This window comes from Sceloporus occidentalis, unplaced genomic scaffold, assembly GCF_023333645.1.
Source record: "Sceloporus occidentalis isolate IW3139 unplaced genomic scaffold, rSceOcc1.0.p SCAF_28, whole genome shotgun sequence".
NCBI lineage: Eukaryota > Metazoa > Chordata > Lepidosauria > Squamata > Phrynosomatidae > Sceloporus > Sceloporus occidentalis.
The window spans coordinates 11,034,016-11,061,721 of record NW_028317008.1 but is presented as its reverse complement, the minus strand read 5'-3'; the positions used below and the strand labels follow the sequence as shown (position 1 = coordinate 11,061,721).

The following is a 27,706-nucleotide window of genomic DNA, read 5'->3' as shown; positions in this document are numbered from 1 at the left end:
TTTACATTTTTAAAAGCAAAAATACCAAAGCTGTTGGGGAAAAAACAAATGATTTTAGTACATTTTGCATGGGAATCCAGGTCTAATCATAAAGATGTCTGCTTGAGAATCACAAAGGCCATTCTCCTGAATGAACATGAGCAAGAGGTCATCCCATAGCACAGTTTATCTCACAGTAGATGGCAGCCCAGAAGTCTGTGCAGAAGTAACATACAGAGAGGTGTTGTCTGATAAAGGGGGAACCACGGAATTTCCATTGGTTGGAGAACACCCCACTTTCAGTTTCTCCAAGTATTCTGCATGTACTGGCTTGTGGCACTGCAGGACCTTAAGTGCATCTTCAACTTTGAACCACTCTCTCTTCCTCCCTGAACAAAACAGAAAGATAAGTGTCACGAGTGCCCTGTACAATGCATAGATCAACCAGTGAAGTGACCTAAGGAATTCCACAGACTTGGCTATGCATTATGCACGACCAAACAAGATTAACTTGAAAGAGAAACTAGCAAACAAAGCCCATTATGTGGAATATATAAAAAACCCACAATTCTATAATTTCATTATATACAATAAGTAACTGTATAGCATAATTATCACCATGGCAACCAATGGAACATTCCTGCCGATTGGACCATGTAACATGGTACCAGAATCACACACACTTTGCATACAATTCCCATAGTATCTTATAGTTATGAATACGAGGATACATATCTAGAGTCACAGTTTACACTGACACCCCCTACTTAAGAAAAATATGCATACCAATGTTCACAGAATCTTCCCAGTCTTCCAACACTTCGGTCACTGTGAGAACATAAACATAAGTCCTATGCTTTCTATCTTGGTTCTGCTTAAATAAGAGGAAAAAAAAAAGCGTAAGAAAAATAGGTGCATATCTAAAATCTCACAGGTCTATACGTTTTGCATCTCTCAGTCTGAAATGGTTCAAACCCAGCAAAAACTCACCTCAAATATTCCCAGGAGTCTTCCTAACTTCCCCTTTACACCGGCCTGTAAAGAAGAAGCAGATGAGAAATTAATGGGGCATTGGACTAACAGAACAAAATTCACAGGGAAACAAAATAGAAAAACCCCAGAGAGGAAGTCCCCATAGGGGTTACAGGGCTGTATGCGCTAGCCAAGGGGTCTAGATCTTATGTCTTTGATGGCTCATATACGAGGTTCGTAAGCCTGTCCATGTTCATTATCACATCTAGGTTATGAAGATGGACCATCTGAAGAGAAGGTAAGACGAGTGACCTCCAAACTTAAGCCAACACTTGCCGGGCAGCTAAGGCGATAGGATTCAGTAGCGTATTTCCAGCTTGTGTAATAGACTAAGGTCGGAGAAAGGAGCAAAGCCCATGAGCTTGGTAGCAACTGACTAAGCAAGAACATGGGAGGACTTGTTTGTAGTTGATAGCCAAAACTATTGTAGTTCCTCCTTCTCCCCACTCAGTTTCTTCAAGGCTTCTATGTGTTTGATTTTGAAGGTTCAAGAGGCAAGCAGCAAAGAGGTATTAGAAAATTCCACACCACTGATCACCAAGCTAGCCCAGTTGGGTTTCCCCAGACACTGATCCAAGTGTTATAGGAAACATTCAGAGGTATCGTGAGACTGGAACAGGAATGTAGTCATTATTGCACGAAAAAAAATGTACCTGTGAATGCACATGTTTAAAAATGATGTCCAGTAGGGCTGAAACAACGAATCGATAAAATCTATAATAATCGATAACGGAAATCGTTGTCGACGATTTCCGTTATTGATTAATCGAGTGATCGATTCGTTGTTGGAGCACTCGGCTCCTTTTACTTACCTCCGCGAGCGTTCCCCGCTTCTGCTACACGCTCTGCAGTCTCCGCCTTCTTTCAGCTACGTGACGGATGTGACGCGTTCCGGAGGTAAGTATTCTTCATGTCTATGTGCGATTCGCTCTGTGCGAGTGGCTCCATTCGCACAGAGCGATTCGCGGCGGTGGGGGTCCACGGCGGGGTGGGGGTGGGGTTTCAGGGGATGCAGGGCAGGGTGTGAGTGTGGGGGCAGGGCAGAGTGGGGGTGGGGATGCAGGGCAAGTTGGAGACTGGGTGCAGGGGCAAAGGGCAAAGGGCTGGGTGCAAAGGGCTGGGTGCAAAGGGCAAAGGGCTGGGTGCAAAGGGCAAAGGGCTGGGTGCAAAGGGCAAAGGGCAGGGTGCAAAGGGCAGGGTGCAAAGGGCAGGGTGCAAAGGGCAGGGTGCAAAGGGCAGGGTGCAAAGGGCAGGGTGCAAGGTGCAAAGGGCAGGGTGCAAGGTGCAAAGGGCTGGGTGCAAGGTGCAAAGGGCTGGGTGCAAGGTGCAAAGGGCTGGGTGCAAGGTGCAAAGGGCTGGGTGCAAGGTGCAAAGGGCTGGGTGCAAGGTGCAAAGGGCTGGGTGCAAGGTGCAAAGGGCTGGGTGCAAGGTGCAAAGGGCTGGGTGCAAAGGGCTGGGTGCAAAGTGCTGGGTGCAAAGTGCTGGGTGCAAAGTGCTGGGTGCAAAGTGCCAGGGCTGGGGCAAAGTTTCTTGAACAGTAATAGTCCACCTCTTTTCAGAATGTTTGGGGTTATTTTGTTTCATAAATATTGTGTTTGGGTTCTTGTACTTTGAAAATATTGTTTTTTTATTACATCATAACAAAATAAGAATGTTAATGTAAATTAAGTTGTTTTTTAACATCCAGTTCATTAAATTATTTTAAACAAAAGAAAAATTTGCATATTTTTTTTTATCCGATTAATCGAAAAAAATAATCGGCCAACTAATCGATTATTAAAATAATAGTTAGTTGCAGCCCTAATGTCCAGTGTAATCAAAACCAAACATGTAACACACATGTATTTCAACAGCAGCATTTCTAGAGTGCAAAAACACTGAAAGCGAACTACAACCGAAGCACCCACAAGATGGCACTCAACACATAGTTATTAACAGAAATGCAAACAGCAGTGTAAAGACACCTATTATAGTCACTTACAGGACCAAAATGGCATGTTCCAAAAATAACAAGATCCGCTCTACAGATCAACAAGCGCCCTGCACTGCTCGCCACACTTATTCCACAAGCAGCACATAGGTTTTATCACACCCACGGTTATGTGCACGAAATACAAGAAAACTTAGTATACTGTATTGTCTGAAAAACGTATCTTAAACCAACACTAGTAAGAAATATTTTTTAATTTTGCTTAAATGGAAGATGTATGGTTCGCATTAAATACTGTTGGCCAAGCCGTAACAGCATTCTAAAATTACTGAAAATTTATCAAATTATAACAGAATAGGTGAGTAAGATTTAAGTTTTAAGGGGAATTGTAACAGCTTTTGCCCCACTGAAATCAACACTAGATATAGGTTGCACGTGGTTTTTGTATCAGTAATTACCTTAGAGATACTTCATTTGAAACATTAGGGGCTATTTTAATGCAACAAAGTTGGGTTCACGGACAAACTCAGTCAAAGTAATTAGCTCGATGTTTGTGAGCATTAGGCATTCACACTCCGTGATTTCTTGGAATTGAAAGCACCAAGGGAGCAGAACAATCCGCATCATATAACAACCATAGCACAGTTTGTCATCACTACACTATCCCGCATTAAATGCCAAAAGAGAAAAGTCCCCAGAGGACTTCAACATTAACCAGCAAGCACAATGGACGTAATTCAATACCTGCTTTCCTAAGGTTAATAAACAACTGGATTATCAGCAGATAATATAAAATGCACAGAAAAACCTTATCTTTAGACAGCGCAGGTTAAGGAAGGGCAACTAAACCAAGGTCACGGAAATTGTTTCTTTGCAGATTATTATTATTATTATTATGGAAAGAGGATAGCTTTGCCACCAATACTGCCCTTCATTTTGTGTGTTAAAACCTTTCCCATACAAAACACTGTTCTTTTCTGTGTCCTACTTCCTGCCTTTAACATTTGCGAACAGCAGAAATTGCACAACACTGAAAGGCTTTACCTCTTCATACACCTCCCGCACTGCTGCACCTCCTGGCTCTTCCTCAGGCTCCATTCCTCCTCCTGGCACAATCCACTGATCTGGATACCGACTGCTGCTCACTAAAAGAATCTGTAAAATAGTAGACAATATTATGTCACAAACCGGAGTTTCTTGCTTTAAAAAAAAAGGTTAAAATACACACACATTTGCTTGTGTGTATATATATATATACATATATATACACACACACACACACATATATATATATATATACACACACACACACACATATACTTTAATGCATATAATAGCTCTGTGGTCCGTTTTGTAAATCCATAGGGGGGATTCTGCGGGATCCCTGAAATGTATTTGCCCCATTTAGCCCAGCTAAATGCCCTGCCAGAGGTGCATTTGGCCAAATACAACTCCAGTCATCTGCAGCACCGGCTCTGGTGAAAGCTGCGTGGAGGGGTCTGTTCAGATCTCAGGGTGCGTGTGTAAAGTCCTCCTTCTGCTTTCAAGGGAAGCGCTTTTCTGCTACTAATTGAAAGCTTTAAGCAGCCAATCACTGGCAAGAAACGTCAGATCATGTTGGAAGGCGGAAGCATGCCTGTAACTCGTGTGTCAGCAGGGGCCTAAAATTCTTTAAAAAGGGCCAGTCTGACTTGGATCAACCAAACCACAGAGCAACCCTGTGGGGTCACATCATACAATGTTTCCAAAACTAGAACAAATCCTGAAATGTATGGTTTTTTTGCTATTTGCGGTAGTTGTATATGGTTTACACAATGTGTCACACACATTGCAAAGGTGCTCAAAAACCTTTAGTTAAATAAAAAAAAAAAAAAAAAAAAAAAAGGACACTGGCTTCAGCTTGTATATGTTTGACATGTTTTCTATGTAAAATTATGCATCACTTATTAGAAGGTAATCAATTTTATTTCTGTACATTTTAGATTCTTGCCCCAGAATTACTCTTTATACAAACGGTCCAATGTTTTTTTACGATAATAATGAAATTGTAGGTATTTTCACTAAGTTGCATGTCTGCAAATTGGCCGTCTGTCCATACTACCCCAGGGGTATATCAAAATGGAAAACTGTCCTGGGAGGATTGTATTGTCTGTAACATCAGTGGAGTCATCAAGGCAAAAATGTCAGTAAATTACTTTCTGGAAACAAATTCACAGTGAGTGGGCATAATACCACTGGATTTATAGAGAAATAGTTGGTTAAAGAACTACGGCATTCGTCTTACACAGACAAATACAGTTTTTCATGCCAACATCATCTAATGCAAAGAGGTAAAATGATTGTGTATGCCGTTAAGTAGTAAAGGCAAACATTATGACACATGCTGAGCCATAGGTTACCATTAGAGGAGAGTTAATGTGGCTTATGCACTATATTTCAAGGCGATACTTTACTGCTGTAGGCCGACAGCGGAGAACTACTCACCTGCATCAACCTAGACAACGCTGCATATTACGTCACCGGAGTGACAAACTGGGATCAGGGCTGCGCCAAGTCAAAAAAATATCAACAAAAACAAACAGCAGTACACCGCACAGTAAAGAATCACAGCCTACGAAACGTGCACCTAAGAGGAAGCCAATAAATCCTCCAAAAGAGCAAACAAGCATACTTTTTACGAACTTCTTGCCTTCAAACAACGCCTACCAGCTCAATAAGAGATAGTATGCCTCTACCAGTTTGTTAGATCCTCCGAAATCTGTATTTCATCATGGTTTCTCATTAATGTATCTATTAAACATTAATTCTACATTATGTGTGGTCATGGTGATCAATAATGGGGGGGGGGTGCATCTAACACCATAAAAAAAAAAATTAAAAAAAAAAAAAGACCGGAAAATAAAAACACACCAGGTGGAATATTCAGCCTATGAGGACATTTCCTAATTGGGTCGGATTTTCCAGTCATCCAGGGAGTGGACATTCACCAGATCCACAAAAGCACAGAACTTCCTGGGCATCAGTTATTCTTATGGGATATTCCATGGGTATTCACAGGTTTCTACATTTATTAATGCATGCCTTCAAAAATGATTTTTAGTATAAGTTCCAACTGTTAGCATAGAGGCTATGTAGCTCTTGACATTTAGTATATTTCCAGTAAAGTTGGAGAATGGTGTTTCAAAAGAGTGTTATCCGTGTTATATATATAAGCAAAAAATACCACTACAATTTTGCCTCCCAAGTTACATTTGGCTAGCACCAAGTGTACATGTTTGTGACGATTTTTCTATCGCGTACTGCTATATTAGTACTCACTGAAACTGCAATAGTTCATTCCACATTTTAATTGCTAAAATCCTTCAACATTTTGCAGTAGTCACTTTTGATGAATGTGCTTTTGTTGCAGAGAAATATATACATATAAACAATTAAACATGAATAGTCAAATTACATACTGAAACCAAGAAGATTACAAGACTAAGGACTGATTAAGCTCTTCACACATTAGACGGGCCAACTGGGTCTTGGCTGACGGAAGATTGTGGCATATGAAGAACAAAATCAAGGTCAGGATACGATGCTCCAGCACTGGAGGTTACAAACAACAATACATTTATAGACCACTAACTACCACCCACCTGAAGCCATTTGTATAAACAGCCCACAATGTCATGGGTCCTGGACAAAGACTGCAGCAACCACTGAGCCTCCCCCTGGAGATGCAGGCAACCTCCCCCTGGAGATGCAGGCAACCTCCCCCTGGAGATGCAGGCAACCTCCCCCTGGAGATGCAGGCAACCTCCCCCTGGAGATGCAGGCAACCTCCCCCTGGAGATGCAGGCAACCTCCCCCTGGAGATGCAGGCAACCTCCCCCTGGAGATGCAGGCAACCTCCCCCTGGAGATGCAGGCAACCTCCCCCTGGAGATGCAGGCAACCTCCCCCTGGAGATGCAGGCAACCTCCCCCTGGAGATGCAGGCAACCTCCCCCTGGAGATGCAGGCAACCTCCCCCTGGAGATGCAGGCAACCTCCCCCTGGAGATGCAGGCAACCTCCCCCTGGAGATGCAGGCAACCTCCCCCTGGAGATGCAGGCAAACTCCCGCTGGAGATGCAGGCAAACTCCCGCTGGAGATGCAGGCAACCTCCCCCTGGAGATGCAGGCAACCTCCCCCTGGAGATGCAGGCAACCTCCCGCTGGAGATGCAGGCAACCTCCCGCTGGAGATGCAGGCAACCTCCCGCTGGAGATGCAGGCAACCTCCCGCTGGAGATGCAGGCAACCTCCCGCTGGAGATGCAGGCAACCTCCCGCTGGAGATGCAGGCAACCTCCCGCTGGAGATGCAGGCAACCTCCCCCTGGAGATGCAGGCAACCTCCCCCTGGAGATGCAGGCAACCTCCCCCTGGAGATGCAGGCAACCTCCCGCTGGAGATGCAGGCAACCTCCCCCTGGAGATGCAGGCAACCTCCCCCTGGAGATGCAGGCAACCTCCCGCTGGAGATGCAGGCAACCTCCCGCTGGAGATGCAGGCAACCTCCCGCTGGAGATGCAGGCAACCTCCCCCTGGAGATGCAGGCAACCTCCCCCTGGAGATGCAGGCAACCTCCCCCTGGAGATGCAGGCAACCTCCCCCTGGAGATGCAGGCAACCTCCCCCTGGAGATGCAGGCAACCTCCCCCTGGAGATGCAGGCAACCTCCCCCTGGAGATGCAGGCAACCTCCCCCTGGAGATGCAGGCAACCTCCCCAGTGTCATATTTTGTTACTTTAAAAAAGGAACCCTGGAATGGTTTGTGGGGAAACTCTACGGTCAGTAGATATTTTAAGTTTGGTCTCAGTTGTTCAGTTGCTTGTTTCTTGATGGCATGGGAGCTTGTTCCTGCTCCCCTCCTTAAATCTGCGTCCTATGTCCTAAGGTCCCTGATGGCGGGTAGTTATAGGGACAGGGGGAGGTGAAGAGATACTGCACAGTTTTTCAGATTTTTCCCCCCATATGCAGTCAATGAAAAACACGGCTGAATTGCAATAAGTATCTGTAAAATGTATTTTGCTTTTTAAAAAGCTTCGGGAGGTATAAGGTAGTAATCAGCTTCTTGAAATGTTGGGTTGTCTAGTTTTCACAATGTCTTAAAATTAGTGTCTCTGTGTTAGTGAGAGTAAAGGTGTAAGTCTGCAAAACATGCGCAAGAAAAGACCTCTTATAACTGATCACTTCACCTTTTTCAATCCTTCCCACACTTGCCCACAAAGCAAATGCAAACAAGATAGAGTCCTGATAACATGGCAGCATCCACAGCTGGGGATACTTAAATCACCAATAAGCAGACATATTCTAATGAATATAATTGCTAATTGGATAGGAGTTACATACAACAGGACGTGTATTTGCTCTTAACATGGAACTCAAACGAGATGGGGATAATCTTGCCTTTTGGGTCAATTAACCATGATGGCATGGAACGCATGAAATGTGCAAGTGCTGGCAGCTCTTTCTAATCTTTAATACAGGAGATTTTATGGAACGGAAAATTAATCATCGGAGCTGGAAACATGGACAACCGACCTGCGATTGCAAAGTCTGTCTAATACATCATAAACCACAGGGTATGTCGCAGATCTCAAGCAATTATCAGAGCGGTAGAAAAGGGTGGGCCAACAAGAGTGCTTTAAACATCCAAAAGTTAGTATCGCCAAAAGAGTCAATACAAAATGGGAGACTCGGGACTCGGCCATTTTTTTTATACACACAGATGAAGGGTGGCTGGTTTTGCCAAAATGTCTGATCCCCTACATAACTGGGATGAGAGGCTTTTCCCCCCCGTGTGCCAGCTGATATAACTATAGATAAACCAGCAACCTGTTGGCATACTAAACCCCCCCCCCAAAAAAAACGCACACACTATACATAAAAAAAAACAAAAAACAAGTCTTGCTTGATCAAGTGATTTTGCAAGATGTCCGATGTGAGGGAGCATGAATGGCTGTTCCCGAGAATAACCTTTTTTATTTTTTACTTTACCTGGCCAATCAGTAGCACTCACTACACATGAATGAACCACCGTGTACGGCCGCCAAGTAGCACGGGCATGCACACCGCTACTTTCTTCGTAATGTTCCATGCCATCATGATAGTTTTTTTTTTTTATAACGGCATGAATCAAAGGTTTTCAACGGGGTAAAGCCATTGTTAGAAAGAGTTTTCAGGAGACTTGTGGTTCATTTCTCCAGGATGATTGACTGCATCTGGCTCTTTATTATGCTTAACTCAATGTGTAAGGAGAAAGAAGAAATCACACCACTTTAACTATACATTAAGCTGGGCCAGTCAAGCTCTTCATGCAGCAGCAGCTCATTGGGCCAAGCACCTTGTAATGTATTGTTATGTAAAGATACTGAAGCAGCTCTATCAATTCTATCTTTAGTGATTAACCCCCATTTGTGTTTCTGGGTGGAGGAGTGTGAACAATAAAACTCAACAGGTCAGTTTTCAAAACTTCGCTCTCACTAAACCCAGCCTGAGTCAGGTAACTAAACAAACAGAGGGAGAGAGTTTTCAGATATTTGCAATAAGCAACGGAAAACCCAACAGCCTTTTTACATCACAATGGAAACCAGGAGATAAGATACCACATAGGGCATGAGAATGTCTCATCACATCACTTGTCACCCTCCCCAACTTACAGCAGACTGTAAAACAAGCTCTGATATTGTGAAATAAGCATAAAATAGCTTAGAAGCAATATATATCTTAACATTTAAATGCATCTGCTGTATAATGGAAAACAATGGCATATTTTTTTTAAAATTACAGTAAATTAAATCAGCATTTCTTTGTATTTCCCTCACTACATGGACATTGGTGTCTGTCACTCATACACATACTGGTTCTGTATAATGCAGAGCTCCATCTGTACATGAGCTTTTAAGAAATCTTGCCGATTTAACAATGCTTTATACAGGAGAACCCAAGAAGGTCCCACAGCGCACTCACTGGAGGTAGCCTTCCATAATACGTAGTTGAAACTACCAGTCTGGCGACCAAACCCTTTAAGGCCAGGGCTCAAGAAATGTCCTGCACATGTTGGAGCCGAGTTAACAAAACAGGAGCCAGGAAGTGCCATGCTACTAATGTAGGGTCACATAACCCCTATGTGCACATGCCTGGCTGGCTGTTTAAAGCCAGCAGCTGGACACAAACTGGTTATGTATAGAGATGACTGGTGTCCGGTAGGTGAAATCCTAAGCACCAGGAAGCAAATCCTTGTTGTAACGGCAATCTCAGGTTAGACATCCTCACAAAACCCGGATGGGACCTCCATTCCCAGCAGCTGAATTACCAACCACTTCACAGTCCCTGAACTGCTTTAGACTTAAGAATTTCTTGTAATAAATCATGGTTGCCAGTACTTATTTTGATAACTAAAATCCCCCCAGCTCTGTTTTTAACTACCCAAGAGGCAATACCTAAAATGGCATTAATGGGGGTCTGTCAAGAAATACACACGCTATACGGAAGTGTAATTATTGCCCTGCTGTAGACTACATTCTAATTCTGTTTTTTAAATTAATAAGCATGTACTGTATATTTTGGTCTTTAAGACATTTATGCTCCAGTCATCATATGTACTTTGATACATATGATATCTGAAACTACCTGCAGTGTTCTGTATAGTCCAACAAGAACCACGCGCGTATGTATAGAAAGTGCTCCCTTGATATAGGAACCCTTTCTTGCAAAGTTTGGCTACTTCAAGCCACTAATCAGCGGTGCAAAGCGTCTAATAGGGGAGAAGTCATGGAGCTGCGGCTTCTCTTTAACCCCTTCGAGACAAAGGCTGATTTTACTTTTTGTACCCTTTGTGACAATGGCCTTTTTAACATTTCTGCGCTGCTTGTGTTTAGCTGTAATTTTCTTCTTTCCCGTTTACTGAACCCACACACATTAGATATTGTTTTTTTCAGGACAAGAAGGGCTTTCTTCAGATGACATTGTTTTGATTGTATCATATTATTTACTATTAAAAAAATTATAAAATATGGTGAAAAATTTAGAAAAAAAATGACTGTTTCTAACTTTTAGTTGAAAAATCTTTTACTCATCTATAAAAGGTAATGAAAAAACCTGCTAAATAGATTCTACTATTTGTCCTGAGTTTAGAAATACCCAATGTTTTTATGTTTTTTTGCTTTTTTCTACAAATTATGGGGCAATAAGTACAGGTAGCGTTTTGCTATTTCAAAGCCATTTTTTCCAAATCTGGTAATTCTTCCCCCCATGTGCCATTTCGGGTATCTTTGAACCCGGCCAATGCAATTTACCCCATCAAGTCATATATTTTTGAAAACTAGACAGCCCAGGGTATTCCAAATGCTAGTATTTTAACTCTTTCCATGCACCATATCTACCACCAGTCTTTGTCAAACTTTATGGTAGTCATTTTTTTGCATTTGTTTTGTCATACACATTTTACTTCAGGTATGAATTAAAATGTTCTAGTTTATGTCACTATCACAAAACACCCCAATATGTGTTCAGCAACATCTCCTGAGCGCAGCGATACCCCACATGAATGATTTTGCCTGGCTGTTTGGGGGCAAAAGGGCCACATTTGGGGCATGCGCATTTTTCAATGTTGAACTTTGGCATTTGGGGATCCACTGCCCATGCCCTATTTGGTACATCTTTGAGCCGAGCCATTTCAGTGTGCCCAATAAACCCATATATTTTTGAAAACTAGACACCCCAGGGTATTTCAAATGCTAGTATTTTAACTCTTTCCATGCACCATATCTACCACCAGTCTTTGTCAAACTTTGTGGTAGTCATTTTTTTGCATTTGGTTTTCCACACACATTTTAATTCAGGTATGAATTAAAATGTTCTCGTATATGTCACTATCACAAAACACCCCAATATGTGTTCAGCAACATCTCCTGAGTACAGCGATACCTCACATGAATGATTTTGCCTGGCTGTTTTGGGGCAAAAGGGCCACATTTGGGGCATGCGCTTTTTTCAATGTTGAACTTTGGCATTTGGGATCCACTGCCCATGCCCTATTTGGTACATCTTTGAGCCGGGCCATTTCAGTGTGCCCAACAAAACCATATATTTTTCAAAACTAGACACCACAGGGTATTTTAAATGCTGGTATTTTAACTCTTTGCATGCACATATTTTACCACCAGCATTTTTTCAAAGTTTGCAGTAATATTTTTGTGTGTGTATTTTTCCCACACACACCTACTTTATGTATGAATTTACAGCTCCTGGTATATGCCGCTGTCACACGACACCCCATAATGTGTTCAGCAACATCTCCTGAGTGCAGTGATACCCCACATGCATGGGTGTGTCATTTTTGGGGGGAACTAAAAGGCCACATTTGGTACGTGTGCATTTTTCTAATTGGAAATTAGATGTGTGGCCATCCTTCCCCCCGTGTTAATTGGGACGTTGTTGAACCTGGCCCATTCAATTTACCCCATCAAATCATACATTTTTTAAAAGTAGACACCCCACGGGCATTTAATATGCCAGTATTTTAACTCTTTCCATGCGAGAATTGTTTTAAGCTAATATGCTAATTTTAGGACTTGCTCACAAAAATATATTTTTTATATATATATATATATATATATATATTTTTTTTATTATTTTTTTAAAAAAAAAATTTAACATTTTTTTTCAACTTGGAGGTTCCCCTGATAGTGACATCAGTGGGAAATGATTTTTACATTTTACTGTTTTTTACTATTTTTTTCTAATTATTATTAATTTTATTTTATTTTTTAATTTATTTTTACTAATCACACTGTGATTAGAAAGCTGGGCTCCATTGACTTGCATGGTGAATGCAGTACCTGTATTCAACCTGCAAGTGAAGCCAAAGTTCTCTAGATGGTCTGGACCATCTAGCGAACTTTTAAAATTTGTGGTTCCTGTTACAGGGCAGCGGCCATCTTCCTTGATGGCGAAGATTGCCGGCAGCTGCGGCTGTGACCGCTCTCCGGAGCGGTCACAGCCCATCAAAAGGTTAGTGTTTGGTGTCGCTGGATGCCTCCTGATCGAGGCATTCCAGCGACACCATTTAAGTTTAGGAGGCGATCGTCGATCGCCTCCTAAACGCTTTTAAAACGGGCGTCCGCCGCCATACAAAGTATGGCGGATGTTGACGCCCCGTGGAGGGGCCAGAGATGGCCCCTTCATGCCGATCGCGGCGTTGCTGAATGCCTCGAGGTCGAGGCATTCAGCAACGCTTTTTGGGTGCAGAAAGCGATAGTAGATCGCTTTCTGCACCCGTTTAAAGACGTGCCGGTCCTGGCACGTCAATTGTCGTAAAGCACATGCTTTTCCGTGCCGTGCCAGGACCGGCAATTGTCATTAAGGGGTTAAGGAGGGATTTTTGTACAAAATAAATGGATATGAATGTGCTTTCATATGTATTCATTGTCGAGGTGGCAATGTGTGGTCGAGCGGTCCAATATCTTTGGTTATGCGAACATTATTTTAAAGGGGGTTTTTTTGGCTGTTAATCAGGGAAACGGGGATGTAAACAGCATAGATTATGCCTCTAAAAGTATGGACGCTGATTATTTATATTTGACGAGAGTAAGTGCCATAATGTGCTGACCAGACAAACGTCGTTTGGAGTCATGTCAGATTTTCCACGAACAACAATAAAACCGGATAACTCCATTGCGCCCAATGATCCACGGCTTTGTGGAATAGTTCTAATCAGCGCCTGCCATTTAGCGAAGCTCTGGCTTAAAAATCTAAGTTACTATCAGGTGTAAAAGCACAAAGTGATGCCTGGCTTGTATTTAAGTCTCATACAAAGTGTTTTGAAATGTACATAAATAAGCAGAGGGTACTTTTTCCATTTCTCAGGCAAACAACTGCTGAAGGTTGTGCTAACAAAGTGAAAATATTTTAGTAACTATTTTCTGTAACCCATGATGCAATAACACTGTACAAGTACACAAGTGAAGCGCGCCAAAGTATTACTAATGCAATGCACCCAGGGAACCGTAGTGCCTAGAACAGTCTCAAGCATGAATTAACCACATTTAAAGCGACATGCCAGCCATCAGATGCACTTTAACACACACGATACCGAGAGGCCACTTTAACATCATGTTTCCCTTGCAAGTGTATGGGGAGGTTCGTCAAAACCCCCCATAAGCATTTCCCTCTCACCACATCTTCTATATAATATACTTGCATCAGGGCAGCTACAGTGCCGAGTTGGCAAATATCACAAATGAGTAACGATACACCATATGTGCAAAAAGCACTCCTCTGCTTTCCTGAAACTGATTGGCTCCTGTGAGCAGCAATAGCTTCTTTCTAAATACTTTTTATTTCTTCATTTTCAACAAAATGCATATTGAAGTACTTTCATATGCAATTTCTTGGACATTTTTGGGGCATTATACTAAAAGTGTGTGTGTGTGTGATTATATATATATATTCTAAAACATGCAAACCATTAAAACAGAAGCACGAAATATTTTAGAATAATGATATATTTCACCAGTAGCAAGTTATAAATACAAAGGCCCACAAAAATGCTGACTTTACCTATCTGCCGGACAGCACAGATACGCAAGTCTGGCCATTTAGTGCCACAAAACAAGATTTCCAAAAGTTACAACACAGACTTTGCCGTTTATGGTTTTCATCTATAAAACACCTGTGATTCAGCGTGTAGCATAATCACATATATATTCATGTAAAGTTAGTACAAATGGTCTCAGACAACCTTACAAAAGCAGCACATTGCAGAACAAGTTTGTTTGAGACAACAGTCTGGCCTTACATATGGTATGTCTCAGGGCTTGACAAATTTGTTGTGAATCTAGGCGCCAGGTAAAAAAGTTAGGAGCCAGGATTTTTTTTAAACTAACAGTTGGTTAGCAGTGATCTGATCATCATCAGCCCACTTACTAAACTCACAGCGTTTGACCTGGAAGCACCCTGGACTTTCAGGTCAGTGCTGTTTTTTTATTATTATTAATTGTTTTTTTTTTAACTCTTTCGATGCTGATGTTCCATTGCAGCACAGCATTGACTGACATTTAGTCCCCACAAGCTTGTGGGGAAAAATGTTAACCCCTGCAATGCCACGAATGTGTCATACACAAGTGTGGCATTGAAGGGGTTAACGCTGCACTGTCGCTCTCATGGAGCGATCAGGCAGCAGGGGGGTGTTGGGGCTGGTGTCCACACTCATGTGGAGACCAAAGAACCTTCTCCCCTGTCCCTGAAGCTGCCTCTGGCAGCTGGGACTCAATTGCTGGTCTATAGACCAGCCATTGCAGGGAGGGGAGTCTTTGATGACTGCTGTAGGCTTCCATGCCTAAAGGAATCATCAAAGGGCTTGTGGGGGCTCGTTTTTGCTGTTGCTGGTCTGCCTGGGCTTCCAGGCAGACCGTGAAAAAGTGAAACCCAGTGTCAAAAAAGTGAAAATAAAGAAAGAAAAAGAAATACTTTCCTTTCTTGGTATCGGGTCTATAGCTGCAACCCTACAAACACTCTCCACGGAATGTTGAAAAAGGGAATACAAATTTGACTTCTGTCTAGGGGCGCTTTAAAACCGCGATCACGAATAGCTCATATAAAGAAAAAAAGGAAAAAGAGAAAAAAATATAGTGTGATACAGTAAAAACAATGTAACTCCGGTACAAGGCTTCAATGAATGCACTCACAATGTGGATAAGCTTTTAGCGCGTATATCAAAACCACTCCTCGGTATATGTGTTGGTTCCTTGGCTCCACGTGTATGTAAGACAAAAAAATCTAATAGGGTGATACCTTTACCATCAATATCTGTCCAGGCAGACCACCAGCAGCAGAGCCCCGTACAAAACGGGAATTAACCCCTAAATGCCGCGATCCCGGCATTGAAGGGGTTAATGCTGCACTGTCGCTCTCATGGAGCGATCAGGCAGCAGGGGGTGTTGGGTCAGGTCCCCACACTTGTGTGGGGAACCAATCAACACACAACCCCCTTCCCTGAAGCTGCCTGTGGCAGTTGATAACACGATTGCTGGTTTTGCAGCAACCGCGGTTTCAGCCTACAGGATCACTGTCGACGATTTCCGTTATCGATTAATCGAGTGATCGATTCGTTGTTGGAGCACTCGGCTCCTTTTACTTACCTCCGCGAGCGTTCCCCGCTTCCGCTACACGCGCCTTCTTTTAGTTGCGGTTCGCTCTGTGCGAGTGGCTCCGTTCGCACAGAGCGATTCGCGGGGGTGGGGGTGGGGTTTCAGGGGATGCAGGGCAGAGTGGGGGTGGGGGGGCAGGCCAGGGTAGGAGACTGAGTGCAGGGCGGGGGTGGGGATGCAGGGCAGGGTGTGAGTGTGGGGGCAGGGCAGGAGACTGGGTGCAGGGCAGAGTGGGGGTGCAGGGCAGAGTTGGAGACTGGGTGCAGGGCAGAGTGTGAGTGTGGGTGCAGAGCAGAGTGGGTGCAGGGTGTGAGTGTGGGGGCAGGGCAGAATGTGGGGGCAGGGCTGGGTGCAGGGCAGAGTTGGAGACTGGGTGCAGGGGTACAGTGCAAAGTGCCAGGGCTGGGTGCAAAGTGCCAGGGCTGGGTGCAAAGTTCTGGGTGCAAAGTGCTGGGTGCAAAGTGCCGGGTGCAAAGTGCCAGGGGTGGGGCAAAGTGCTGGGTGCAAAGTGCCAGGGCTGGGTGCAAAGTGCTGGGTGCAAAGTTTGTTGAACAGTAATAGTCCACCTCTTTTCAGAATGTTTGGGGTTATTTTGTTTCATAAATATTGTGTTTGGGTTTTTGTACTTTGAAAATATTGTTTTTTTATTACATCATAACAAAATAAGAATGTTAATGTAAATTTTAAGTTGTTTTTTAACATCCAGTTCATTAAATTATTTTAAATAAACAAAATTTGCATATTGTTTTTTTTATCCGATTAATCGAAAAAATAATCGGCCAACTAATCGATTATTAAAATAATCGTTAGTTGCAGCCCTAGATCTCAGGCTCGGGGGCGGGCTCTGAGTGGCTGTGCTGTCTGCCCAGACTCCTGGGCAGACAGCAGCAGCAGCGCCCCCGTGTGGTTACTCAGCCTCTTACATCCACATTTTTTTATGGATGTAAGAGGCTGACAAAACCTAGGCGCCAGGACAAAATTCTCTGTCGCCATGGCGACCTGGGATTTGTCGAGCCCTGGTATGTCTAAAGCCAGCACCGGCTAGTACCTTCCAAAGCCTGGTTAGCGAATACCACCTCTACATCGCACTGGGAAAACACTGCCATCCATGCAAACCATCCTGCTTCGTGTAAGAAAGTTGCCTACTGACATAAATATGCCTCATACGAAATACCGATACCAGTGAAATGGAAGGGTCCTACTGAATGGACTTTTCATTGGGTTATGCAGATAAAACAATGAGTGATACTTCACTAGAACTGATGATAGGGTTGAAAAGCGATTGCAATACAAATGAAGCTGTTAATGAAGGAAAGTTTGACATTTAACAGGGCCCTTAACACAGACACATGGTTTGGAATATTACTCTACTGATTGAAGCTCGGACAGGCTAATAACATACCGTATGAAATCAGATAATATGGGAATAATGTGATGCGCTAATAAGAGGCCTCTATGCATGGATCGGGACACAGCTGTACCAGTCACAACCATGATAGCTCAGCTGAACATACGTTCTAAATAACAATATACACCTTCACTAGTCATCTTAAAATCACTTGGGTGTGCCCAGGACAGCAGAAACAGGAAGTTCTACTTACCGAGAGCTTCTTTTCCCTGCCAATCCCTGGTGACACTAAGGATAGACTCCTCCTCCGTACCTGAGATAGGGCAGGACTCAAAAACTTTAAAAGCCCCTCCCCTCCTACTAACCCCAGTGAATACCAAAGACCACACAGGAAAAGCAACCTGATGCAACAAAATGTATTGAAAGGAAGGGAGGGAACAAAAACGTGTCGCCAGGGATTGGCAGGGAAAAGAAGCTCTCGGTAAGTAGAACTTCCTGTTTCCCTGCCAATCCCAGGTGACACTAAGGATAGACGTACCAAAGCAGAAGGGTGGGAAACTGAAGGAGACAAAACAGCCTCAAGGAGGCTGAGCCAGGAGCAGGAAAAAAGGTAGGCAGCACGATCTCCTGGTTCTTGTGGAAAGCCGACTGAACCTTGGGTGCAAACTCCGGTGGTAAAGAGAGAACCACCTTATCCGGGAAAAAACGGAGAAACGGTTCCTTCAGAGACAGAGCCTGAAGTTCACAAATCCGATGAGCAGAAGTAATGGCTACTAAAAAAGCCGTCTTCAGCGATAGAAAATACAGAGAAACTGACTGAAGAGGTTCAAAAGGAGGTAACGTGAGTCTACGAAGAACGAGATTCAAGTCCCATGGAACCATCCTGGTGACAGAACGAGGACGCATCCAGACGATGGCCTTGGTAAAACGTCTAACCGCAGGCAGAGATATAAGCTCGGACCCCAGGAGAGCACTGATGGCAGAAAAATGCACCCCGATAGTGGAAGGTTGAAGTCCACTGTCGAATCCCTCTTGGAAGAAGTCCAAAATGGAGGCCGAGGAACGGGAAGATGGCAAAATTCCCCTGGAACAACACCAACTGTGAAATCTCTTCCAGATCTTAATGTATCGCAGAGAGGTAACCTATCTACTCTGCAGAAGAGTCTCAGCCACAGGAAAAGAAAAAACCTTGCGCTCTCAGCAGTTCGCGCTCAACCTCCAGGCCGTCAGTCGGAACACGGCAGGGTTTGGGTGCAGGAATGAACCCTGATGCAGAAGGTCTCTCCAAGTCGGGAGTTTCAGAGGGGGAGAGAGGCCTAGAGTGATCAAGTCCGAATACCAGACACGCTTGGGCCAGTCTGGTGCTATCAGGATCACGGAGGCATGGTCCTTCCTGATCTTCTGTAGGACCCTGGAGATCAGAGCAAACGGAGGAAAAACGTAGGCGAGACGGAAATTCCACTCCTAGGCGAAGGCATCTATCGCCAAGGGATGATCCTGAGGATTGAGGGAAAAGAAGACAGGAGTCTGAGCATTGTCTCTGGATGCCATCAGGTCGATCTCGGGTAAGCCCCACTGTTGGACGATGAGGTCGAAGGCTGCCGGATGCAGAGCCCATTCGCTGCTCAGCACAGGAGTTCTGCTCAGGAAATCGGCTTGCGTTCAGAGAACCTCTGAGGTGGATAGCGGACAGAGTCATAAGACGGGACTCTGCCAAAAAGGAAATCCTGGGCGATATACGGAGAAGTCGAGGACTGCTTGTGCCCCCCTGTCTGTTGATATAGGCTACCGCAGCCTGATTGTCGGAGCGAAGCAAAATGTCCTTGCCGGCAGCAGATGTTCACAGTGATGCAGAGCTCTTTCTACTGCAAGCAACTCCAGACAGTTTGAAGGAAGAAGCTTCGCAGCTGGAGACCAGAGACCCTGCCCAAACAGGTCCTGAAATGTAGCGCCCCACCCCTTGATGCTGGCGTCGGTGGTGAGAAGAACCTTGGAGACAAGAGACCATCAGCTGCAGCAAGGATGTTTCGTTGGAGCCACCAGGCGAGGGAGGCTCTGACATGCGGTGGAAGACAGACAAGCCTGTCCAGGGCCAAAGGGTTGTCTTCTAGATGGTTAAGGACAGATCCTTGAACAGTTCTCATGTGGGCCAGGGCCCAGGGCACCGCATACCTTGCAGAGACCATCTTGCCCAGTAGGGACATGCATAACCTCAAGGAGCTTCGGTGTGCAGAGCGAACCCTGCGAGCTAGGAGCCAAATCCCCTTGATCCTGGCAGGAGGAAGGAAAGCTTTCCCGGAGCAGGAATCCAGGCGAAGACCCAGAAACATCAGTTGTTGAGAGGTAATGGTGCAGGATTTGTCCCAGTTCAGAATCCAGCCGAGATCTTGTAACGTGTCGACCACCATGGAAATGTGAACCCGAAGAATCTGCGCCGTCCAGGCATGGATAAGCCAATCGTCCAGATAAGGAATGACCGAAATTCCCTGAACCCGGAAATGTGCTGCTACGACTGCCAAAAGTTTCGTGAAGACTCTTGGGGCCGCTGACAATCCGAATGGAAGGGCTTGAAACTGAAAATGCTGGACAGCCGAACCTCAAGGAATCGCCACTCTCAGAAAACGTTGATGCGATGTATGGATGGGAAAGTGGAAAATGTGCATCCTTCAGATCTAATGAAGACATGAAATCGTTGAGGCATTAGGTGTCGAGGGTAGATCGGACAAACTGGAGATGACCGTTCAAAAAGCGTAAGTCTATGATGAGACGAAGACCTCCCGTCTTCTAGGGGACCAGAAAACCGGAGAATAAACCCCCTGGCCTAGTTCTGGCCAAGGAACAGGAACCAGGACTCTGAGATCTGTCAACTGCTGAATGGTGGATAACAGGACCGACCGTCTTGCCTGGTCTGGAGGAAGGTGGGAGGTCAAAAACGCTGTGAAGGTCTGGTCTTGAATTGAAGACGATAGCCGTGCGATACAATGGCTCTCACCCAAGGGTCTCGGGTGAGCGAGAACCAATTGTCCCTGAAAAATCGGAGCCTCCCTCCCACCGGAATGGAGGAGGCGTCATGCAGAGTACTTGGGGCCTGGATTGTCCCGGGAAGAATGGCCGAAAGGACTGCCGTTTTTTAGAAGGAGGCTTTCGCTGAGGCATCCAATGCTTGTCTCCTGTGGTTCTCTCAAAAAGGGACTCCAGCTCTTACCCGAATAAAGTCTTACCCTTAAAAGGGATATTAAGAAGCCTGTTTTAGAGGCATTATCCGCCGCCCAGGCCTTAAGCCACAAGGCCCTTCTAGCTGCCACTGAAAGCGTCGAAGCTCTGGCTGTCATTCTGATGTTCTCAATGGAGGCATCACAGAGAAAATCCACGGCCAATCTCACTGCAGCAATATTCTTGAGAATAGTCTCTCTGGGGGTCTTGGCAGCAATATCCTCCTCAATCTGGGAGAGCCAAATCTTGACTGCTCTGGAAACTGAGGCAGAAGCAATACCTAGTTTAAGGACGACAGCAGAAGCTTCAAAAGATTTCTTTACTGCAGCCTCGGCTTTCTTTTCCATCTGGTCAGAGAAATGAGAGCCATCCTCAAGCGGTAAAGCAGTCTTTCTGGAGACCCTCATAACAGCAGTGTCTACCAGCGGGGTAGCACAGAACTGAGTAAAGTCTTCATCAAAGGGAAACGTGGGTTTAACCCTTCTGGATAGGTTAACCCTCCTTTCCGGGTGGAGCCATTCCTGCTTGATGATGTCAGATAGTGCAGGATGAACAGGAAAGGAGGCGGACTGCTTGGAGAAGCTGGCACCAGAGAAATGGTCACTCTTCTGGGTGGAGGACTCCTCCAAATGCATGGCTGACCTAACAGCGGAAATCAAAGTCTCAATCTCCTCCACCGGGAACAAAAAAAAGACACTCTCCTCCCGGATCTCTCCTTCCTCCAAGGAACCTTCCTCAACACTGCCGGGACCGAGGTACTAGGGAAAAGCGCTCCACCTAGAGCCGGAGAAAACAACAAAAGGGATGACGAGTCCTCCCTACCTGATGTAGGGCAGGAAAAAACACTGGGGTTAGTAGGAGGGGAGGGGCTTTTAAAGTTTTTGAGTCCTGCCCTATCTCAGGTACAGAGGAGGAGTCTATCCTTAGTGTCACCTGGGATGGCAGGGAAAGACCTTGTCTGGCTAGGAATGGATCAATATTTTACAAACTATGAACTAAGTTGAATTATGCAACACTGTAATGCCTATTTCTAGATATCATGGCAGATGGATGGCCAAGTAGATATGCACTGGTCAAAGGTTACTTTAAAGTAAAAATAAAACCAGAGACCCTAAATCCTGCTCAGTCTGGTTCAAAAGTTGCAGAGAGAGCAGAATATCCTATCTGAGGAACAGGTGATGTTTATGGTGGACAGGGGGTATTTAGCCTCACCCGTAGCGTTAAAAAATTAAATATATAGGAGATTTGCATATATGTATTACAGTAACTACCAGTTAATGGTATATCAAAGACAGTTAACCTGTAAGCAAGGAATATTTGTATCCCTGACTGGTGGCTAGTCTTTTACAAAGTCTTGAAGAATGCTTTTTTGGAATACTCACAAACTGGTTTATTAACCCTTTAAGGCCCACATTTTCCACCACTCTGTGACTGGGGTAGTCTTTACAAAATGTTTTTTCTCCATGATAACAGTTTTTCATGTTTAGTGTAACCACACAGATATATATACCCCCCCCCCCCAAGGATAGGGCTTTATTGTGATTTTTTTTAAATATGTATAGAGCACCATTTAGTTTGAGTGATAAATCGTATTAAACTCAATCTGATCCACGCTGCAGTGATCAGCAAGTAAGGCTTTACAGGCCGTTGCCTGCCAGCGTGCATGCGTGCGTTTCAATGGAGATCCCAGCATGCTCAGGAGACAGTAGGCTCCTAAAGGGTGTTAAGGTGTTAAAGTACTAGCTTGGAATGCTTCACCACATGGGTGCTGTGGTCTTTCATGTTCTGTTTGATGGGTTGGAACATCAAACAGATAGGTTTGCATCTCTTACTTCCCCCAAAAACTAAACCAAAACACACACAAGATATTGACACAACTAACAATTTAACAATTGAAAGACATTTCGGAAGGAGTTTGACCTTGATTCCCATCAGACATTAGAAAAGACTTCAGAGGACTTATCAAAGAACTATGCAACTTAGGAGAGGCCATCACCAACGCAATCTAAAAATGACCGGTACCAACGATTTAGTATCACTTCACTTCAATGACATAGATACAAAAGAAGATTGAAGAAAAACAAATGCACACAAACGTTATTTTACTTTGGAATTTTTAAAGGAAGGGAAGGGTTGAGTATGACATACACACCCAGATGTCTACACTAGATATTTGCATACACCAGCGCTGCTGCCGCTAACAAGAACCTGCGGCTCTCACAAAGATTGGTTATTATAGTCACATATACAATGGCAACTGGGCATGGCACATTTTGTAACTGTTTTAAAGGTCTTTGCAGCGAGTGGTAACAGTAGCTTGCCTGCTGCTGAGCTATACCATTAAAATAACAACATTCTTTTCTCTAACAAAAAGGCAAGGTGGCTATGAATGGCTTTCTATGCAGACAAACTAAGCATGCAGAGCTAGCCTTTCCTCCCTACTTGCTGCTAGGAGGCGGAGCCTAAGCTTGGTCATGTGACCCTAACTCCGGCATTTCTAGCTTGCGCCTAAATCAGCACAAAATTTTATGAGCTCGGTTCCAAGCTCCATTGCAAATTTGAAATAGTGGAAAGGCCAGCCAATGAGATTATGCCAGCATAAGACGCTGCAATATATTTCAGAATTCAAATGTCCGACAAAATACAGCAGAATGTAATCAGTTACAAAAACAGAATTTTTTTTTATCATAAAAAGACAACAGAAGTACGGTATTGTGTTTGGTCATTCTTGAGCTTTTTCAAGCAGTCAAAAAGCATTAAGAAAGCAATTACGTGCCCTTCGGGTAAAGCGATGATGTGCTGTTTGATACCACGTGTAAAAAAAGTCTACCGCACAAACGTTGTAGTGCATAGCACCGGAATCTTATTTAAAGTTTACTCCTCATCAACAGACAATACATTTATATGCAGAATGGGGAAACTTCAAAAGCAATTTATCTAACCATGGCATGCTTCAAAATACCAGCTGATATAACAGTGGCAATAATCTACGACAATAATGTTTTAGCCCTTGAGCACTCATCTAGTGTTTGCCTTATTTTAAAAAGCACCATGGCCACTTTATTCATGATTAAGACATTTAATCAACTCAATCTCAGCTCGGTAATTAAAAAGCAGGGCCTCGAAAGATTTAAGATTTAGAATTCAAGCATAAATCAGTTATACTACAACATCCATAGACCTTAGGAAGTAAATAAATACAAAGGTTATCCCCCATCTTGGCAGCCAGGAAGGTGTCAGAGAATATTATGCTGTATTAGTAAAGACAGGTTAACCCTTATGCAATTTTTGGTTAAAGAAATCTTTAAACTCATGAAAGGTTATTTACGTATCGACATCAGATACATAGTATTTTATGCTGATTACTTACCATGTAAATACCAGGCCCTGCTGCAGATCACATAAATAGATGTATCAGTTAATTAATAGAAAATAATAAAAAAAAAGTAATTTTGTGCAGGCACATAAAACAGAAAAATCGTTAAAGAACATTTGGTACAAATTAGGAACCTCCAGTTTTTAAAACCCTTGGTCATGAAGGGGTTAATGAGCACAACTATACCGTAACTGAATATTATATCGAATGGGGTAGTCAACAGGTTGTTATCCAGCTACTGGGGATCTACAACAACCATGATACAAGAGCCAGCCAACCGCCATTGGTTTATTTGGGTTTATTACAGTTGCAAATAGACGACAAGCAGATAGAAAGTATTTATTTATATTGCATTTGATTATGTGAGCATTGAAACCAGAATTCCGAAATAAACAAAATATTCTGTATTAATAGCCATTAGTGCACTAATGTGTACGTTACAGCCTCTGCCAAAACAATTGCCATTTAAAAGTATTAAAAAAAAGTCAGTTTATAAATAAAAGCAAATACACGTAAACTCATATTTGAGAATTTGATGCTTCAACAACTGTGGCCTTGAAGACAAATACACCAAAACGTTGTTGTTCTAAATACGTTACGTTCTCTTATGAGTCCATCTGCATCTAGGTCGCTGTGTATCGTAGGGCATTGTTAACGGAAGCACCTTAATAGGTAGCTGGAAATTTCCAGAGTTTAACAAGGCAATGATTGATTTGTAATTTGATCAGTCTCTAACTACAAATTCATTGCTATTTCAGGCCCCTTCCACAAATGAGAGAATCGTTTTAGTAAAATGCAATAAAAGGGTACAATTGCATTTGTGAAATTCTTTACGGAAGCGAGACAGAACAGCTAAATTCCAAACACTAACTTTCCCTATAGTGGGCAAGACTTTCAATGGAACAACAAGCAAAGTTTTCAAACTAAAAGGATCCATGAACAAACAAAAAAAAAAAACAGTTAAAAAGGTACAGTACTATAGGACTGAGCGTTTAATTGTATGTTTTCCTCCAATGCACTGATGTTGTCTAGACCTAATTCTTGAAAGAGCCAGAACGCTGGATAACGGCACAATCTTACATTGGCGCAAGGACTGTGCACCGTCTTAAAGGGCCACTCCAGCACTATTTTAATGTCAGATGCATAATTATGCTTATTTTGCATACTCAGGAGAACTCAAATTCCAGTCAATGGAAGTAACAGCAATGTGAGTGCCACTGAGCCTGTGCAAGAAGTTGTACTGAGTGCTCCCAGGTCTCAGTACAAGTGGTCAGAAAAGAGCTCAAATGAGACAGAAGTCACATTTTCTAACTCCAATGATTAAAGATTGCATGCACCAATTTGCAAGCAGCATGAACGCAAAAAAAAAAAGAAGACACCAACATGTATTAAAAATATAGAAGTAACATTCTGGGGTTAAACAGTTGCTTTAATGGCATGGCTCCCTAAAAGTGGCTGGAAACAAAGAATTGTAAAAGCACTTTACAATAACCAGTTACAATTTCTTAGTAAGGGTACGGTCACTGGTTGGATCACTGACCTTTCGTATTCAAACAAATGAAATGCAATAAAACAGAGTATGGGGTGCATTCCCTAATCACAGGTTTCACAAACACTAATCTTGGGAGGTCACTCAGGGGTGGGAGAGATCTCAGGTATGTCACTATTATCCCTGCATGTCCTGATGTCTTCACCGGCATTGATGGGAACCGGGTTCACTTGCAATGTATGGGAAACTTGCGGCGCACGAGCCGCTTCCAGAAATGCTTTATATATTCTAATGGGATTTGGTAGAGTTCGAGCTCGTAAGGAATTCACACAAGATAGCCGTGCCACATGAAATTGGATGACGCTCAAAATATTTAATATTCAAATTTTTTTTTTTTTTTTATCTTGAAGCTATTATAGACATTACATTTAACAGACTGCAGGCCATAGAAGAATGTTAATAAGTTACATGAGACTTTTTCCAAGTTCCATTCATCTGAATGCCACAATTTCATTATAAACTGAGGCAACATCCAATGCGTGGAATGACAAAAGTAAGAAAAAACAAAGAAAAACAAAAAAAACACCCCATACCTCTCCACATTAGCTATGCACAACTGAGTCTGAATATCATTTAAGATTAATAATAGATAGTTGAGGCTATGTATTTCACCAATAACCAATAATTTACTTAATAATGCCCTAAAACTATAATAGGTTTAAGGAAGAGGGGCTTTTGTATTGACAGATTAACCCCTACAGGCAAAGATAGACGTTAACATTGTTACATTACTGATGTTAATAAAAGTGACAAACTGTACATCAATGTATAGGTACATCACAAACTTGCCCTATGACATAGCTGCTAAATGTTATGTTTTAACATGTAATTCTTGGAAATGAGTCACCGATTTTTGACTCACAAGAACAGATGATTCAGTGACCTCAATTCCTTCACCTAGATGTGACGCAAGTGACCCGAGCATGGACCCGGATCAGGGTTCACCCAAGAAAGGGAAACTACCAAGAAAGCTCACTGCAACTTCACAGTGCCCTACTCTATCCTTGGTACAGTTTACGACTACAAAATCCAAAAGGAAGACAGCGCCAATAGAACAGAAAAACACAAAAAAAAACAACACACAGCTGATCAAAACTCTAGAGAAATAAGAAAGATTGGGTTATTTGATCACCCAGAAACTAATAGACTATGTAATCCATAAACATAAAGGCTCTTATTAGTTATTAGTAACAGGTTCAATCAGTTACAGTGATCACAATTATTAAAGAAAACAGGTGATTGTGAGTAAAAGCAAGTAAAAGTCACCCACGGAGCAGCAAAGTCTTAGTAACACAGCATCAAGTGTTGACAAACTTAGAATAATGGGGCTTATTCGCTAAAGTGTGACTTTAACTCACTCCCTTTCCTATACCTTAGGAAGAGCCAACATTGTTAAGTGTCTCCAGCAAGAAGGGCCAAGCTGGCCCTATATAATGTTCAAAGCAAAGTGTAAGAAGACTTGGAAGAAACATTGCTGATGTAACGATGCATGATAAGCTTTTCTTCCTGCGGTAGGTTGGACCTTCATACTGTATAGCGAAGTGAACGACTTGAAATGGCAACTCTCCGGTTATTGTAAAGCGACTCCAATGTCTTTCTCGGACACTGGGCAGAACCTTAGCTTTCGAGCTGCACGCAAGGATTCTACTTCCGCTATATCTTATTGTATCGTTTGTAAACTCCAGCGCACATCACCAGCGAGTAATGATGTAACAAGTATAAGAAAGGCCGGATCACACGCATCCCGTGGGTTACACTACATGGCACGGATACACATCATTGGGTGGGCTGTGTCCCCATTATACACACACAATACCTGGGCGGAAAGCTGATGGAGGTGCCTCCAAACACACCCGAATCCGCTATAAAACGTACACGGCCAAATGGCCCAATTCGGATACAGGGCTGGGGCTGCTATAATGATTTAGATCAGGACAGACGCCCGCGGACGGCGATGATTTTATACAAGGCCGGTGTATAGGGGGCGGGTCCGGCCGTTCTCACCTCATCCTCCCGCTCGTTCCTGAAGCACAGGCAGGCCGCTCGTTTCTTGAATCCTTCCCGGTCATAAGTCCGAGTCTGGTTCGGCTTGAACTTCATCAT

General features: G+C 43.4%; 1 protein-coding gene across 2 annotated transcripts; it reads right to left on the bottom strand.

Annotated features, from left to right (window-relative positions):
- Positions 1–165: 165 nt before the first annotated feature.
- Positions 166–27,706, bottom strand: LOC149299805 (diphosphoinositol polyphosphate phosphohydrolase NUDT4B-like). 2 transcript variants are annotated; one of them, XM_089486148.1, is made up of 5 exons: positions 27,608–27,706; positions 3,986–4,096; positions 970–1,014; positions 766–853; positions 166–368 (listed from the first exon to the last, which is right to left on the bottom strand). In XM_089486148.1, the coding sequence occupies exons 1-5, from the start codon at positions 27,704–27,706 to the stop codon at positions 166–168; spliced, it is 546 nt and encodes a 181-aa protein (XP_089342274.1). The 2 variants fall into 2 exon arrangements, with proteins under 2 accessions (XP_089342274.1, XP_089342275.1); XM_089486149.1 differs by having other exon boundaries at positions 766–850.

What these genes read in the sequence shown, in the direction of transcription:
- LOC149299805 (XM_089486148.1), bottom strand. Translation starts at nt 27,706, where the DNA reads ATGATGAAGTTCAAGCCGAACCAGACTCGGACTTATGACCGGGAAGGA. An exon ending in TGCGGGAGGTGTATGAAGAG is followed by an intron (nt 1,015 to 3,985) that starts GTAAAGCCTTTC and finishes TCTTCTTTACAG; the next exon opens with GCCGGTGTAAAGGGGAAGTT. An exon ending in GACTCCTGGGAATATTTGAG is followed by an intron (nt 854 to 969) that starts GTGAGTTTTTGC and finishes CTCTTATTTAAG; the next exon opens with CAGAACCAAGATAGAAAGCA.